Source organism: Pelobates fuscus, chromosome 10 (genome assembly GCF_036172605.1).
Source record: "Pelobates fuscus isolate aPelFus1 chromosome 10, aPelFus1.pri, whole genome shotgun sequence".
NCBI classification, from domain to species: Eukaryota; Metazoa; Chordata; class Amphibia; order Anura; family Pelobatidae; genus Pelobates; species Pelobates fuscus.
In genome coordinates, this window is record NC_086326.1 from 42,497,785 (window position 1) to 42,516,652 (window position 18,868).

The window sequence follows — 18,868 nt, forward strand, 5'->3', positions numbered from 1 at the left end:
AAGGGCTTAAAGGAACACTGTAGCATTATTAATACATACCTATATTCATACAGCTAAAGTCCTGATGCCACTTGCCATTTAGGTCCCCCTTGAACAAAAAGAACAAAAAATAAAATAAAACAAAATGCTCACTTTTTCCCCAGCACCGAGTATCCCTCGGTGCGGTTGCAACCACCTTCTTGGTTGCTCTTCATAGAGGAGCATTGGGCACTTTAGATTTAAAAATTCTCTATGGTCGATCATGACGGCACTGTGCATGTTAGCATGACGTCACAGTATGACATCCGGGAAGCAAGATTCCCGCCTCTCATACCCAGTAGGCTTGGAGCATGACTTAAAGCAGCGCTTCCAAGCCCTCTAATTAGTTTACCAACTGGTTTTGTGGGTAGGTGAGGGGGAGGCAGGACTGCAGGCACTATAACAACTTCAATAAGATGAAGTTGTCAAAGTACCTAGAGTGTCCCTTTAATGATTTTAAGTGGTATTTCATTCTGTTTTTTGCACAAGGGCTTAGAGATGCCAGTGGAAAAACATGCTTTTAGTGTTACGTTTTTACTAAGCACCACATATACGGGTAGATCTAATCTCCAAATGTTTCTGTGCCCACTTCGAGTACTAAGTGGCACTGTGGCAGTGATCAGTGTCAAACCACAATATAAATCTACAGACGAAGGGCAGACAAAGTAACTGTATGCGGATGTTGTCCAAGAAAGACTTGTTTTTCATTGCTTGCTAGTCAGGGGTTTAAATGCCATTACTGCATTTGTACTAAACACATTTGTAGCTCTTTCCTCGAGTGTGCTGTACTGAGTTCTGTACTAATGTGATTTAAACGAGTTTTAAATTGCTTCACTGATAATCAATAAAAGAGCCTAGCAAACTGCAATATTAAAACCTGCGAGAAAAGAAGCCAAAGTATAACAAAGTTGTATCCAGTGAAGGCGTAAACAGTACAGTATACAGTTTTACTATGTAACTTTTATATTCCGTAATATTATATTATTAATACCGTAGCACAGACTGGCTCAGAGAGTAGTATATTGCTTCTCTCCAGCAATTTAAGAGCTTTAACACATTCATGAACTTTTCCGATGATAAATAATAAGGCAGGGAAAGGTAGAGAAGTGGTATTTCACCAGTTTTTAGCTTCCATTAAATCGGATCCCTTACCCGTTTTCTTCTGTCGGTGGTGTCTTGCAGACCTCGTCCTGATTTCTTTTACCGCTGCTTTCCTGACGGGGTTTCGAATGAGGAGATGCATTGCACTGGAGATGCTAGCCTGGTGTCAGAAGGCAGGAAGAGTTTCCCCAGCATCCATGCTTCCTGTAAGTAAATTACGTATACACGAGAACCTTATCACAATAAATCAGCTGAACCCACATAGGAACCCAGAGAATCACTATGAAAGTGGTTCCGAAGTTCCAAGGAGTTGAATGGAGACTTTGGGCCATATTTATCAAGGCAAGACAAGTGATAATTTGGGGCAAAGTGCTCAATATGGATTATTCATTGTGGAAACAAAGAATGTTCTAGGATCGATGCCCTAGAAAGAGACCTATATTGCAATAGTAAATATAGTCAAACATCACTGGGGGGGAAAATAGAATGAAATGAATGTATGCAATGGAAATTGTTTTGGTTTGTATGTTTTTGTTTGTTTTTGTGTTTGTCTGTGTTTCCAGTCTTTCTGACGGATGGCATTCACAATCTTCTGATACATATTAAGAAAGATTTTTCCTTAAAATAAAAGAACCACTGTTTGTGGACTGCCTGCAAGGTAACTTTAACATTAATGGTAATGTTATAAAGTCAGATTCAGTTTGCGATTAAGCCTGACTACCACACATTGTATGGTATAGTGGCACAACAACCAGACTGCTACATTTGTATCCCATCATTACTATCCCTTATTTTTGACATATAGAGATTTTAGACTCTGATGGACTTATAGATATATTTGTGTACTCTTATTTTATTAGGCTACATTTGTTTTTATATTTTATTTCTAGGGTTATATTTATTCTTCTCCCCCACCCGACATTTTTTTCTCCTGACTTAAATATCATCTCACATTAGTGTAAAATTGGCTGAGCTTTGTTCATAAGGAGTGGTGAACCTTAGACCAGCAATATTTAGGAGATCAACTCCTACTCCCAATACCTTCCCAGAATAATATATTCTTACTTATATTTACATATATAGGAATTGTACTTTTTCCTTCATATCTATCTATCTATCTATCTTTATATGTTTATCTATCTTTATATATTTATCTTTACTAATGTGAAATTATATTTAAGTGAGGAGAAAAAAAAAATATATATATATATCTGTCATACGGTGAAGACGATTGTACCTGTCCAGATGGAAGTGGCTAGTGACTGAGAGGACAAAAGATGTTATAAATATTATTATGTCTGACAATCTGCTAGAGTGGATTTTCAAATTACTCTTGTCGATCTAGTAGTGAATAATTGAAAATTTGATTGGATTTATTTGGAAAGAATGGGCTCCTCTGAAGATGAAGGGTTCGCAATGTGAGTGCTATGGCAATAAGTGTTATTACGTTTTGCCATATTGAGGGAATTCCTTTCTAAGTGGATTAATTGGATTTGTAGAAAATGCACATGGATGTGTAGAGGAACGATGCACAATGAATTCTAACGATACATTGTCTCATCAAGAGCATGACTGTTTCATTGGAAATAAGACGTGATATTCTAAGACATAGAAACATAGAATGTGACGGCAGATAAGAACCATTCGGCCCGTCTAGTCTGCACAATTTTTGTAATACTTTAATTAGTCCCTGGCCTTATCTTATAGTTAGGATAACCTTATGACTATCCCACGCATGCTTGAACTCCTTTACTGTGTTAATCTCTACCACTTTAGCTGGAAGGCTATTCCATGCATTCACTACCCCCTCTGTATAGTAACACAGACTATTATTTTTAAATACGTGGGGCTAGGGTTTCACATATTAATATAGAGGGGTTCACTATATCTACAGCTAAGCGGGAAGGTAGATCACGGTTGATAGAGTGACTGTTTTATTAGACCAGGCAATGGATAAATGAAACTGCTCATGGATGGAACACCTCACTGATTTTAGTGCTGCTGACAACCCCTCACTATACTAAAGGCTTATGTACAGTGCCAATGGCTTGCACCAATATTGGTGATACTTCATGGATCTCTGCCGGGGGGTGCTGTCCTGACTCCCATGATGGTAAATGCAGCACAATTCTTTCAAAGAACTTTCTTCCCGATGTGGGTTTTTACGGTTTTATGCGATCTGTGTTATGGGTTACAATTGTTTGTATTTTGCACTTTTTCTACAATGTCATCTTACTGTACTGTAATAATGTGCGCGCTTTGTATTTTTCTGACGATATAAAATAAAAAAAGAGACTGACAAAAAACATTGGTGTATAACACACAGTTTGCAGCTGAAATTGGTGTTACATTATCTGGCTCTGACTTCCTATAATTGTAACTAAAAAATCAGGTTAGACGTATGATTTGTAATGCTGCACTGTAACTTATGTCGTTATTCACTATACCAGAAAAAAAACGTGATTTGACCTGAGACTTGCAAAACAGCCACACGTTGGATAAGTTCTACTTTTAGTTATTTAAGCTTCATCTGGGAATTCACTTATCAGCTGTCCACAGATCATTTGTTAACATTAAAGGGACACTATAGTCACCCAGACCACTTCAGCTCAATGAAGTGGTCTGGGTGCCAGGTACCTCAGGTTTTAACCCTTCAGATGCAAACATAGCAGTTTTAGATAAACTGCTATGTTTACATTTGGGGTTAATCCAGCCTCTAGTGGCTTTCTTCCAAATTATGCCTCCATCGCGCAGATCGTCCATAGAAAAGCATTGAGAAATGCTTTCCTATGGACACTTTGAATGCACGCGCGGCACTTGCCGTGCATGCGCGTTCGGCTCCTGTGACGTCAGACGGGGGAGCTGACGTCGGCGGGGGAGGAGAGGTCACCAGCGCCGAGGAAGGTAAGTGGCTGAAGGGGTTTGGAAACGTAAGGCAAACTGCAAGTGGGGGAGTGGTGCGTGATAGTGGACTTAGAGAGCAAAATTAATTATTACCGTATGTTCAAAGTTTCAAAGTTAAAAAGATGTATCGTAAAAAAAAAGATAAAAATATACCCAGTATAACTATTATTTCACCGATACATTGTCCCTTTGATAATACATCATAGCATGTTATTAAATTTAAATACCTTGTTTCTCAACAATTTGAATGGTCCATTTAACCAAATGAAAAGGAAAAACATTCAGAAAATGTATTGAAAGTGAAAAAGTAGCAAAGGGCTTCTTCTTGGGTGATTTCTATTTTTTTTTTTATTTTTTTTTTTTTCACAATTATTTGATTATTGGAGATTTCTTACGACATTCCTAACATGCAACACCTGAGAATAATGTATTGCTATGATATTTTAGAAAAGTCAGACTTAGTTCAGAGCTGAAGGAAGATCATCTTTCACAGACCTGTATAAATCCCCTTCAGGATGCAAGTAGCCGCTTGGGAGAACCGATGCTTTAAGATAAATGGCTTGCTACATTGTCAGCTGCAGAGGTTGTCTGGGGAGATGGAGTAATCTACTCAGAATTTAGCTGTTCCAAAGAACAAAGAAATCATGATAAATGAGATTCTCTCCCATTATCTCCTATGTTGTCTAATTGAAACGGAAACTCAATTTTAAAATGATCTTTGATAAATTTACGAGAGATACATAATATTTATCCAAAAGTGAGCCTTGCCAGTCACTGACACAAATACACTTTGCATATCAGAAGGTAATTTGGAAAACGAAAACTCAGAACATGAACCACTTATCAAGGACAAACTGAGCTATAATGGAACAGCAGCTTACCTATATCCCTGAGTATTCAATAGTTCACCAGTCTTTCTCTTGGTTTTCTTTGATGTATGTTAAGCTGGTGATTTCTATAATAGAAAAAAATTAAAACACAGAAATGGGAAATATAGTGTATGTATGCATTGATGGGGGAGGGGGCTACATGGCCTGGGCAGGGGACCTGAAAAGCCCTGGGTCTAATTTTGGCACCATTTTTATTGTTTGCCACAAGTCCCATACTTAACAAGAAATGAGACCTTCAGTTACATAATTTGTGGCAGTTCCACTATATAACATTTTATTTGGTGTTGATTCTATAGTATATTTTGACTAAAGTAACAGTATTATTAACAAATGGTCTGTGGACAACTTATAAGTTGTGAGGGTACAGTGTGAGGGTACAGCTGTGGGTGCAAAGTTTTAAAGGTACACTCTAGGCACCCTAACAGCTTCACTGGAATTAAGTTGTTATGGTGCAAGAAGGTTCCGGGCACTAAGCTTGCCTCAAGGGGCTAAATTGTTAATAAATTATTTAACCTCAAAGTTTTCAGTTTTGAGCCCATTAGCTCTACCCCTGTGCCGTGTATTTCCTTTCTTTGTCCAAGGCTTCAAATAGGATGCCTCGGAATGGGCACCACGCAAAAGCTGAGAGCATCAACTCGGCCTATCAGTAGCTCTCAATTCATAAAGCAGTGAGAGAAAAATACATACATTTCTTGCTCTGTCTTATGAATGGTGAGCTACTTATAGACTAAGCTGACAAATAAATGAAGATCAGGGGCAGAGCTAATGTGGACCAGACTGAAATCTTTGTGGATTAAACCACTTTTTCTTGAGATAAGCCAGTGCCTGGGACCCCTTCTCACCATATCAGCTTCATTGCGAGTGTCCATATTTTATGTAGTGGAACCACCTTAAAATGCCCTTTTACATGGGATGTAGTTCTTCTTTAAGCTTTCCTCCTCCTCATGCTGATGCCCAAATTAGGATTGCTGTAGTGTCTGTCCACACTTAGTGTTATTGTCATTATACACATGTTTAGATAATATGAAAGGGGGCATCAGGCACCTAGTTCACCTAGGGCACCAGACACGCTTGGGCCAGCCCGGCTACTCTGAAGAATATAAAAATGGTTATACCATACTCATCGATGGAAAGCTGTACACTCATCATGAGTACACCATGTATAGCATTGAAAGGCTATCAGGGTTATTTACTAAAGTAGGAATTAAAGTGAATCTCAAATTTATGGTCAAAATATTGGAACTGGAAACAATCTCGAAATCAACTATGTTTTCAGTTCAGCTACTCTGCCATTGAATAGGAAATTCAGTCTGATATAAATGTTGTTTCAATGAGGAGCTTCCTCTTGTAGCCTGGTTGGCCAAGGAGCTGTCATATGTGATCGGACTCTCCAGGGTCTATGAAAATTGTTGCCAATAAATCTGTCAAATTCATACGTATTCAGAGAGAAACCAATGAATCACTAAATAGAACCCAAAGGGAAAAAAAATCAAAACATTGGTTAAATAATGTATTTCCAGCTATTTTATAAAAGCCTGAAAGCCATTTTATGTGCTACACCAGTCTAAAGGAGTTACGAGTTCTTTGAAAGGAAAAACCCCCAGAGAATCCGAAATTAAAGTTATACTTTACACAGCGCTATGCTTTCTGTACTGAGTGGGTAATGTATATTCTGTGCCAGTATGACAGTGGTGATAACAGCTCAGCCATGTGCATGTGTGAGGTACAGGAGATGTGTGGATGTGGGTATACCTAGGGCAAGAAAACCCATAAATAAATCGTTGAGTACAAGCATTGGAACTTGGCTTATATTGCAGGCAGAATTCTTGTATTGTTACTGAACTTGTGTTGCTGTGTTGCTGTGTTAGAAGAAAAAAGATAAGAATCGGGACAAAACCAGCAAAGAAGCTGCTTGTAGGAATTTAGTAAAAGTCCTCCATGCCACGTGGTTGACAAGGATGGACCTGAGATGGAAAGTGATGAGGAGAATTGGGATCGATGAAAGTGAGAACTGGTCTTCGGAAAGAGGGGTGTGATGAGAAGAATTTAGGCCACAAGAGCCAAATTATAAAAATTCTCCAAGTCAGATATGTTTTCAGTTTGTTTATTTTAGCTTAAAATTTGAAATCCACTTTGGATTCACTTTAAACCCACAAGAATTCACACACGAATGAAAACCCTGTTTGAGTGAGCTTGAAAAAATGGAAAGGGGCTTGTTCAGATCTCCTCCGTTTTACCATCTCCATTAAGAAGTTTTACCCTTGTCTCTGAAATTCCCATAATGTGAATATCAATTCTCTCCTTCCATAACCTCATTAGGTTCTCCCTAACATTTAGAACCCCACAATGCATGCTGTCTAGTGCACCTTTCCCTGTTTTTACTTGCGTAAAATCCTGCTGTATAAGTTATTTCTGTCTGTCAAACAGTGTTTTACAATGTTTTGTTTATACCCTTTATTAGTGAATCTTGTGCTGTGCACTCTGCTGACACCATATAAATAAGTGATGATAATAACGATCACACACTAGAACACTCTGTTTCTGTTGTCTAACTGGACGATCACTTAGAAAGGTTTTAGATTTCTGCCGCTTGTGCTTGTAAATCCAAATTTATTGGAGAAAATTGAAACAATTTCCTTTCCTCTGAACCAGCAATTTATACAAATATGAAATACTAGGTTTTATTTAATAAAGCATTTTATAATAAAAAATAAAAAAATAACCTGCATTGCTTATATTTTAGGTTAAAGCATTTTAACTGCTGACACAGTGTAGAAGTTCATCTTATCATACCTGAGAATTCATTCCCCCATAAAAGTGAAAACACTGCTCCAGCAATCACTATAAAATTGCCTATATAACTAAATCCCAGCTGTATTGTCCATGCTACTCCTACTTTAGCTGAGAGCTCTGATGGCTCTTGTATTTAGCTAAGCTAACTTGCCTAGGCAAGAATAGCACACACTTCATTCCCCTTGTATTGCCACGAGGAGAGCATCGCTCTTTGGGTACAGTTTTAAAATAGAAATTTCAATGGTTCCCAGATATCTTAATTTAACCATGAGTTTGATCTGTGAATCAGAAGGATTACTCCGGATAGCCTAGGTAACCAGGTAGGGTTTAACAAGCTGGTCAATAAACAAAGAGAGACCGTCAGGACCTTCTGTTAGCAAGTAAAGACCACCACGAGGGTTTCCTACTTCTCACCCAGTATGTAACAGGTAATGGGTTAGTATTTTGCGCAGAGACCACTCAATGATTCTGTCCTCCATTCAATAGAGCATTTGAATATATAAATACATTTGGGCAGTGTATCTTCAAGACTCAATCACTGTACCATCTTCCAGTAAAACAAGGATCAAAACAGTCCATGCTGTATTGGAAGAAAATGACTGTTGGACAGATACATGAATAATAGCCCACAAGCTGTCTTGCTCATTATCCAGCTGAACATACAATGTAATTGATGTGCCTAACTAACCACTACATACTACCTGCTTTTAAGAGAGAAGACATCTTTACGGACATTCTCCCTGCATAATTTTGTTGGGTCTTGCCAGTACTCTGAGCCAGTGTTAATTTTGGCAGCAAATTTCAATTTAGTTTTAGTCAAAGTCTTTTGACTAAAAAGCCATTTTAGTTTTAGTCGTCTTTTATTTATTTTCTTTTTATTAATTTTCTCCTTCAAAGACAGCTTATACATCGAATAAGAAGTTATTTGCATATCATATACACAATTGTGGTAACAATAACATTGTCGGCCTCATGTGAGGAATGGTTCATATTACAAGACATTACAGTTTATATATGATACACTATGAAGACAGACTTCATTATGATTGGAGCTGTTGATACTAGCTTCAAATGTATGTCATTTCGATTCTGGTTTGATAGGTAAAATCGGTCAACAACATGTGATATACCTGTTGTCCTACTCTTTTTTTGGGAGCATAAGGCTGATTTGTTGACATACCCCTTATACGCTTCTGACATGTATAATATGTTCTACTAACAACGTGAACTTCAAATACTTAACTGATATAATTATAAAAAGGAAACAAAAGCAATTTTCTACATTTAGTCAGTAAAATAAAACAGTGTAATTTCAGTGCCTGTCTTGGGGGCTTACACCCAGCTAATCGCCTATTGTGCCAGGGTCGACTGTGGACCGGGTGTTCTACGCATCATTATCATGTTAACTACTGGAAAGAAGGTTGAGGTAGAGTCGACATATTTATATGTCTGTTATGAAGCTCCCAAGTCCCAAGCGAAATAGTGATTATAGCTCCCAAGTCCCCAAACATCAGCCTAGACTTGATGAAGGGATAAAACAAATCTGTTTAATCAGGGCTCAAAGGCCCACTTTTATGCAGTACAGAGACTCAGCAAACACGCCCATGACACTCCCATAAACACACCCACAAAATGTCCCCAAATTCCAGTGTCACCATGACTAGGCAATAATTACATAAAATAAGAAAATACATAAAAACACATAATAAATACATAGGAACTCCCACAAATATTACATCCCCGGATAGCCTGGACTTAAGCGCCCAAGTTGTCCACATAACGATCAAATCCCACAAACACAGCCGAATTGCCCAAACTAATTCCATAGTTTTAGAGGTAGCTATCGGTTAATTTCAGGAGTTCCAAGGTGCACAAAAATGCCCAAACTAATTCCATAGTTTTAGAGGTAGCTATCGGTTAATTTCAGGAGTTCCAAGGTGCACAAAAATGTAAACGGTTCCCATGGCTCATAGGTAGTGTTTGTTCGTCTAGTCCATACGAACAAACCTACCGAACAGCACTCTCCTGGCTTGTCGTGGAAAGAAGCAGGCATTCCCATGGCTTCACCGATGTTCGTGCAGTCGAGTGTCCATCTTAGAGTTCCAGACACTTGATGACCAAGTCCCGCTGCTTGCGTTCGTGCGACAAGTTGGCTGCTGTTTTTTCCACCATGTGGCTTTCAGTTATACGAACGGCAGCCACACAGAGAGAGCACTTAATTCTGCAGTTTCTTTGTACTTAATGAGCCAGGCGGGGCAGTCAGTGTTTGGTAGTTTATTATACCGAATGCAGGGAAAGCATAAATGAAGCAAAGTCTAAGAACCCGATCAGGGAACTGACGAAGAGAACAGCTCCGGGTCCGGCAAAATAGTGGGTTTTGTCACATGTAGTTATTATATTGAATGGAGAAAAGTCCCTGTGTCAACAGTTTAAGGAGTTATGGAGTCATTCTAAGGTAGGGTGAAGTCTGTGATCTTGAGATAAAATCAAAAGCATTGTTATGCTGCTCAGGGGGGAACAAAGGATTGGACATCAGTGGGTAAAGAGGGGAGGCGTATATAGAGAAGATTGAGGGATCCCTTACCTGCTTCCAAGTCTGCAGTGTTGGGGAGATTGTGGGACGGAGGAGTGGCTTGTCAGTAGAAAAGTACTCCCGGACTGATGCCATGGGATCATGTGAAGTGGAGCTCTGAAGAAAGATTTCTCTATCATTACCCACTGTGTCTGAGGATTTGGATTTGTCCATTCATATATTCTATATGCTTTATAATATTGATAGATATTAGACATGCTGGGATTTAGCCCGTGTCAGGATCTCATAAGAAAGGCTTGGGTGCTTGTTGGCCCATACAAATTTGGTAAATATTTGTTTGGTTTTGTTGAAGAAGGATTTAGGAATATGAATGGGTAGGGTTTGTAACAGATATAGGATTTTAGGAAGGACTTTCTTTTTTAAAATGTTTATCCTACCCAGCCAAATACATTGTCGTTTGTGCCACACTGTTAGATCTTTAGTTATCGTTTAGAACAATGGTTAGAAGTTTAAGATTGTCGTGTGTCTCTTGATAAGCATACCCCCAAGTAGGTGATATAGGAATCTGACCATGCTAACGGGTATAGCCCTCTCAGCGTTGTTTGGAATTGGGTGTCTAGTTGAAAGGGTAGAGACTTTGTGATATTGGGAAATTTCACTCATAAGTGGTGCTAATGAAGTTGCGGGGGAGGTCAGCGTAAAAAGCAGGTCATCTGCAAAGGCTGCTATCTTGTATTATTTTTTATTTATTTTGAATCCCTGTATGTCTCTATTCTCCCTAATTCCTTTGAGGTTCCATCGTGAGAATGAAAAGAAGGGGGGAAGGGGGCACTCCTGCCTCGTGCCATTTGTGATTATCACTGGGTCTGAGAGTTGGCCATTAATTTTAAGTTTGGCTGTGGGAAAGGAGTAAATGGCATTTAGCCAAAGTGTCCAGTTAGAACTAAAGCCCAAGAATTTGATAGTATGTTTTAAAAACGACCCATCCACTCCGAGAAAAGTAGGCTCTGGTTTGAATATGATTCAGAAGCATGGATAATATTTAGTAATTTTATTGTGTTGTGTTTGGCTTCTCTTTTGGGAAGAAAGCCTGACTGGTCTTCATGTATCAAATCTTTTAATATAGGGCACAGTCTAGATGCCAAGATTTTGGTGAATATTTTTTAAGTCCACGTTGATTAAAGATATCGTACGGTAGTTTCTGCATATCATGGGGTCTTTCCCTGGTTTCAGCAGAAGTGTTATGTGAGCTTCTAGGGCTGCCGAAGGCAGCAAGTGATTGTTAGTGAGGGAGTAATATGCTTGCAGAAAAGGGTCTACTAACACCTCTGCAAAGGTTCTGTAGCATTTGGCTGTGAAACCGGTCAGTCCAGGGCTCTTGTTTGGACTGTCTGCTCAAATTCCTCTCTGGTTATGGGAGTATTGAGGGTCTGTGCTAAATGTTGTGGAATAGTATGTGGTATTCTAGGGGAAGGGAAATCTTATCTTTTGATGTATTTTTGAGATGGAGGCGAATCCTGTAAGTTATATAAGTCAGTGTAAAATTGGTGAAAGACCTCTATTGTGTCAGGTAGTGTATGGGATAACCCTTTATGTGAGCGATGGACCATGGCTATGAACGTGTTTTGGTGACTGTGTTCTAGTGCGTTTGCCAATAGTCACCTGCACTTTCCACCCATTGAGTAGAACGATTGTTTTGTCAGTAGAAGTTTATGTTTAATTTGTGCATTTTAAACTTGTAATTCAGATAATGTTGTAACTAGTTTGAGCAGTAGGTAATTTAGTTTCCACTGAAATGATTTTACCGGTAGTGAAGGGATTTGGACGACCAGAGAAAGTGGGGCATGGTCAAACCATGTTACCATATGGAACCATATGTGCAGGATTTCATGAGGTGCAAAAATCTGTGGGGGAGAAAGAACATGTCCAGTCTGGAGTATGTGTGCGATACTGGGGAGTAGTAAGAATACTCTCTACTGTGTGGGTGTAGAATGCACCAGCAGTCATAAAGCGATTGGTCTAGAAGGTGCGTGATTAGACGTTGTGTTGGGTTCAGGTGTGTTGACGTCTTGGAAGTTGTTTCTAGTGTGGAGTCATGGGATACATTGCACCCCCCTCATTAACCATATTCCCTCTGTGAATTGTTCCACTAAGGCTAAACATTTCTTGAGATGTTTACATGTTTACATTGATGCCTGTTTGGAAAATACATACATACAGAACAGGATGGCCACCCCCCGTGCCTTTGTCTCAGAGTAATGTACAAAGTAACCAGTAGGATATTTGCGATTGCGGAAGGTTGGGGTTACATCTTTTCGGAAATGGGTTTCTTGAAGAAAGGCCACATCGGCCTTGAGTAAAGTCAGGGAGCGTTTTTCTGCAGTATTCAGCCCTCGTTCATTCAACACCACAGTCCCCTCACCCGCTCAATACAAGCCCCAGCCTCTGATATATCCCGTTAGACAGGCAGATTACTATAAAATAAAAACTGTAAATGAGATCAGAAACAAAATTCAACTATCTACAGAGAAGTTGCACAAGAAATGCTATGCGGTTTCTACTATTTTATCACTTTACGCAATACTCGTAAACACACCCGTCTGTGGCTATCTTGGGTCGAAAGGGTCTGTTCGCCCGAGAGTTTGCTTGGCCCCATGGAATAGGTTTCTCTAACCTATATAGTAACTGTGGGTTTGATTTATATCACTTTACAATAGGAAGGTAGGGGGGATGAGGGGGAAGGAGAATGGATGACTATTGATACAGTGAGCAAGTCACAAGAGTTGACATACATACCAGGTGGGAATCATATTGCTAAAGATCAGACATTCTTAGTGGGCAAATTTTCACTTTCCAGGCTGGGTAGCAGGGGACTAGAAGCATGCCCATCAGATACTGGTTTGGTAGTACTAGCCTTTCATGGGTTTAAGAGCATATATATGGGCACCATTTACTTGAGGATGGGAGGTGGAGATGGTTGACATAGGAGGTGAATAGGGAACAAGTAAGCTCTGACTCCGGCTATATATATATATTATTTAGTATTTTCCTAATGACTATTACTTAAGGTGGGCATGGGTGGAGGAAAAACATCTACATAGCTGTATTGTCTCTGGACAAAAATGAGTATACTTGAACATCTTACTGTTAGCAGGTTCCCATTTCTACCCCAAATCTTCTAGTGTGCCATATGATGAATGTTCATTCAGTCCCCTGATAATGTAGCAGCTCCTATAGGTGGTGAGAGCTTTATGCGCATGGCAACTGTCCTTTAGTGGTAGGAAGGAGAGTCTGATCCTGTTGCCATCCCCGTTGTCGCTTCTGCTGGATCTATTAATCTCGTCTTCGTCTTCTACCATCATCTCTGCCTTTGTGGTAGTTGAGGGATCGCAAGCCGGTGGGCTGGATCAGTCTCGCCCACCGGCCGACGCAGTCAGAAGGAGGAGCTGCGCGGAGGAGGAAGCAGCGACGAGGGACATCGTCACTGCCTCAGGTAAGTTACTGAAGGAGTTTTCACCCCTTCAGCAACCGGGAATTGGGGGGTGGGAGGGAGAGGGAACCTGCAGTGCTAGGAAAATGGATTGTTTTCCTGGCACTGGAGTTTCCATTTAATATTCCTGGCTCTGAGTTGGTCAGTAAGCGGTCTGAGAGATCTTCTGGCCTGTAGAGTTAGCTATGAAAGGTCTGGATAAATACTAATAGGCTTGTTATGAAATAGCAGCGGGTTGAGATGAGTGCTGCAGGGCTGCTAAGGTATCTTCTTTACATTGGAAGTAATGCAGCCTGCAGATTATGTCTCTAGGCTTATCTGCCGCTATCCCTTTAGGCTGCAGGGCCCTTTGTGCTCGGTCTAATAGCACTTGAGAATCAGGTGGTCTGTTCAATATAAGATTAAAAAGTTCTTTCAGAGCCTGTGATAAGTCTTCTGAGTCTTGTTCAGGGAGCCCTCTGATCCTGATCTCTGATTATTGCGCCTCCCTCTGTTATCTATGTCATCTAAGGAGCGTTGGATGGCTGAGAGGTGAGTATTTTGGGCTGCCACTGTGTCTTGCAAGGAGTGGAGCTGAGTATACATGACATCCCTGTCATCCTCTAGGGAGCCCACCCGGTCACCCATGTGGCGTATATCCGCTCCAATGGCGTCTAGCATGGTCTGAAATGAGACCAACATATTGTCCAGGGCCTGCTTTGAGGGCATATTCCATAGTAAGTCTCATACCTCCAGGTCTGGTCAATGGCTGATGTCGGATTCTGCTAGGCTAGATGGCGGGGAGGCAGTTTGCGGCAAGCCCAGCCCCATATTGGGGCCTGGTTGGCTCGCATTCTGATCCGCATTATCGTGGAAAAATTTAGTCAGTGCACTGGTTTTCCCCGCCGGTGTCTGCAGGAGGTGCCCTGAGACGAGGTGGACCTTTTAGGGTGTCCCATGGTGCGGATGAAAGCCCAATTGCGTTGGATTCCTCACTGTCAGCTGGAAAGCTCTGTTAAGCTGCGGCCATTCTGGTCTGTGTTTAGGTCCACCCCCTTTAGTCTTATTTTAGTTAATATGAATTGTTTTAGTCTAGTTTTAGTCGACAAAATCTCCAGTAGATTTTAGTCAGTGCCGGACTGGCAACAGAAAGCAGCCCTGGAAATAATTCCAGCCCTCTAATTCATTGTGTCACATTGTATGCTTGTATTTTTTATATGTTTATGCTTTGGAAGAATTTTGTCTTACCTGCAGCCCCTTGCTCCAGATGATCCATGGGTGATACAGTGCTGTAACACACCCACCCTCTAAGCCACCCCCTATCTGTTGTGATTGGCTCTGCTTGGGGACAATTCTTTAAGCAGGGCAATAGCTTTAGATGTGTGAATAGAGAATTATTCTGGTCTCTCAAGGTCAATCTCAGATCTTGGTCCCAATATCTTTATTTAGAACGTTTATTTTGTAGGAGAGGAAAGTGAGCGTAATGAACATACAGTTTGAGTTCCCTACTCTTGTTCCACGTCTCATCGATGTTACCAGACTGCAGTGGAATGCACTACTTATCAATAAAGCGTTATCCTGGTGACTTTTATATCTCCTATACCAGGGACAGGCAGCCTTCGGCACTGCAGATGTTTTGGACTACACCTCCCATGATGCTTTGCCAGCAATATGGCTGTGAGAGCATTGTGGGAGATGTGGTCCACGGCATCTGGAGTCCCGAAGGTTGCCTACCCTTGTCCTATACTAAGACAAAGCATTCTATTTTGACTTCAATGTCGAAATCAGCTAGCAATTGGGAACATTGGATTTCCCTGCAAAAATAACCTACCGTAATTTGGTTAGCATAAAGAAGAACTGAATTAACTTTAGTATTTGTGTTACTTACTAAGTCAATCCCATTCTGTTTGCCCTCTTTGCAAATACAAAAGTAATAATGGAACTAATTTTATTAGCTTTTGTTTATTTAATTATTTTACATGTTTAAGAAAACAGAGTATTCAAGAGAAATGATCAGTGTATATATTCTATTAATATATCATTACTACACCATGCAATGTTAAGAGAACAATAATACATTTATTCCTAAAATGTAACACTGCCTATGGTGAATGGTGCCTGGTATATGCAGTGCCTTAGGATATACACAAGCAATACATCTTCTTGACTATAATATATATTACAGCACCTCTGGGCAGATTTAATATTCCCATATTATTTCATTACCCCGCTAATGCTGTGCAAGAATAAAATATTAATAATTAATAAGATTTCTGTTGCTTGCCTCCTATCTTTGAACTTCGCAGTGGGTGTTAAAATAAAAACGTGTCCAATAATATATTGATATCACGGGGTGCATGTATCAAAGCAAGGTCTGCCCAACCTTGTATAAATCATGCAGAAAAGGCACTGGAGATTGTATAACAAATGTGCACGCAGTCATAATTTTATTCAGGACTCGTCATGTTATTGGGTCACTGGGCAACCGTTATGTTTCAATGATGAAAGGAGAAAACAATATCCAAGATATATTGCTTATTGCTCTGTACATGATAAACAAGTGCCCATAAAACTCTTCTTTTCCTGCGGGTGTAAAACTGCATGGAGCCCGAAGTGGCAAAACTTTAGAAAATCTGATCTGGTTCTGCAGCTTAGAAGATCAACCAACAGAGATCAAAACAGAAAATGTTGTTAACTATTGTCGAATTGGTGGTCTGATTGCATTGCAGTACCACCATGTATTACAATATATTACAATAACAAGTCTATTGCATAAGGGTCAGATGTGTCCCTATTTATGAGGGACAGCTCCTATTTTGGGTCTAAATCTCTACCGTTTTCTCTAGGAGTTCCATATTTTTGTAGTGTCTGAGTGTATAACATTCCTGCTGCTCTTCCTACCTCACCCAGCGCTCATTTAGTGTCTCTTTCTCTGGATCTGCCTCTTCTTCCCAACCTCTCTCTGTTGGTGTCACCCAAGGTTCAGTCCTTGGTCCCCTACTGTTCTTAATCTATACTGCCTCCCTTGGTAAACTTATCAGCTCCTTTGGCTTCCAATATCACTTCTATGTTGATGACACGCAAATCTATCTGTCCTCCCCTGATCTCTCCTCGCCCCTCTTGACTAGTGTCTCTGACTGCCTCTCTGCTATTTCTAACTGCATGGCTGCCCACTTCCTTAAGCTCAACTTGTTACATAGTTACATAGCTGAAAAGAGACTTGCGTCCATCAAGTTCAGCCTTCCTCACATATGTTTTTGCTGTTGACCCAAAAGAAGGCAAAAAAACCTAGTCTGAAGCGCTGCTAATTTTGCAACAAACTAGGACTAACAAATGTCCAGTCGATCGCCAAATCCTGCCACTTCCATCTTAAAAACATTGCGCTCATACGCCCCTACTTAACGCCAGATGCAGCTAAGATGCTTGTCCATGCCACTGTCCTCTCTTGCCTTGACTACTGCAATCCGCTTCTCAGTGGTCTTACATGTTTCCAACTTGCCCCACTGCAGTCTATAATGAATGCGATGGCGAGGCTCATCTTCCTGTCCACCCACACCTCCCGCGCCTCACCCTTCTGTCAGTCCCTACATTGGCTTCCTATAAAATATAGAGCTCAATTTAAAATTCTGGTTCTTGCTTTCAAATCTCTACATAATGCTACTCCCACCTATCTATCCTCCTTAATAAACAAATATGTTCTGTCTAGGCCCCTACACTGTGCCAAAGACCTGCATCTATCCTCTGCTCGTACTCCCACCTCTGATGCTCGCCTTCAAGACTCATCTAGGGCTGCACCATTCCTGTGGAACTCCCTTCCCTTTTCCGTTAGATGCTCACCTAGTATTCACTCCTTCAAAAAAATCATTAAAAACGCACTTTTTCACAAAAGCATATCAATTAAATTGTTAATGGCTCCAAAACCCCACACTACGTCATTGGATATTATTCTACCAATCTACTTCCCTTACCTTTTGAATCACTTTACCCCACTCACTCTAGCATGTAAGCTCATTGAGCAGAGCCCTCAACCCCTCTGTTCCTGTGTGTCCAACTTATCTGGTTACAACTTCATGTCTGTTAGTCCACCCACTGTAAAGCGCTGCAGAATTTGGTGTCACTATATATATATAATAATAATAATAACAGAGCTCCACAACAATTACTCACAGTACTGTGTATTTAAATTACAATAAAGGTATTAAGAAATTGGTCTGTATAAATAAGATACTTTGTTCTTGTTCTAAATTTTATTTTAGTTGCATAAATTATTACCAGAAAAGTGACCTAAGATTTCTCATTCAGCCCCCGCCCCTATCCACACCCCCACTCACCATTATAGCGTCCCTTTTTGTCCATTTTAAATTATGGGAGGCGTGCCCTAAGCCAAAGAGATGTCCCGTACCTCTGAAATTCAGTTTCTGCCTGCGTGCGTGTGTGCACAGTCTGTAATTAAATTCAAATGTGTTTAACTTGACATGCCCAGTGTAGTAGTTATCACACTTGTCTTATTCTGCATTTTGAAAAGAAAAACATATTAAATGCCACCACTGCATATTGAAAATGATGAAAGCAAAATATTGTACACAGATAAAATGAACCCCTAGGGCAGGGGTAGGCAACCTACGGCACTAGTGCCATTCACGGCACTCAAGGTGCCTTTGCACGGCACTCAAGGCTGCTAGAGCCAAACAGGCTCTGGCCTATCAGGAGTCCCAGTAAAACTTCAGATATCTGCTAATCCGAAAAGGTGGTGAAGGACAATCCTCAATGTATGCATTGCAGCACGTAGAGGAAGTGATCTCAGATCACTTCCTCCCAGCACTTATGAATGAGAATCCACACAGTAGTAGAGCAGCACGCAGTTGCAGCTCCTGTCTTTGACATGTACCTGGCCGGTCTGGTCCCCACTGGAACCCAGGGAAGTCACCCACACTGCTAGATATAAACAGAAATGCAGAATAACCCTTCCCACCATACAAATAATACGGACAGCCCACACACAAACATACACACAATCCGAACAAACGCAACACCACTAACAATCCACATACATGCACACAACCCCACATGCAGCCTCTCACATGCAATACCCCAAACAGCCCCCACACACTACCAAACACACAATGTGACATATCCATCCACACACACAATTCCACAAGC

The 18,868-nt window shown here is 40.5% G+C and overlaps 1 protein-coding gene across 2 annotated transcripts in view; it reads left to right on the forward strand.

The window, feature by feature from the left end:
* The window catches only part of PLPP4 (phospholipid phosphatase 4), a 156,131-nt gene that overhangs the window by 109,353 nt on the left and 27,910 nt on the right, over nt 1–18,868 (forward strand). For both annotated transcript variants that reach the window (XM_063434717.1, XM_063434718.1), the window contains one exon: nt 1,201–1,325. In XM_063434717.1, coding sequence (XP_063290787.1) covers nt 1,201–1,325 — 125 coding nt within the window. The remainder of the gene's footprint in view (nt 1–1,200; nt 1,326–18,868) is intronic.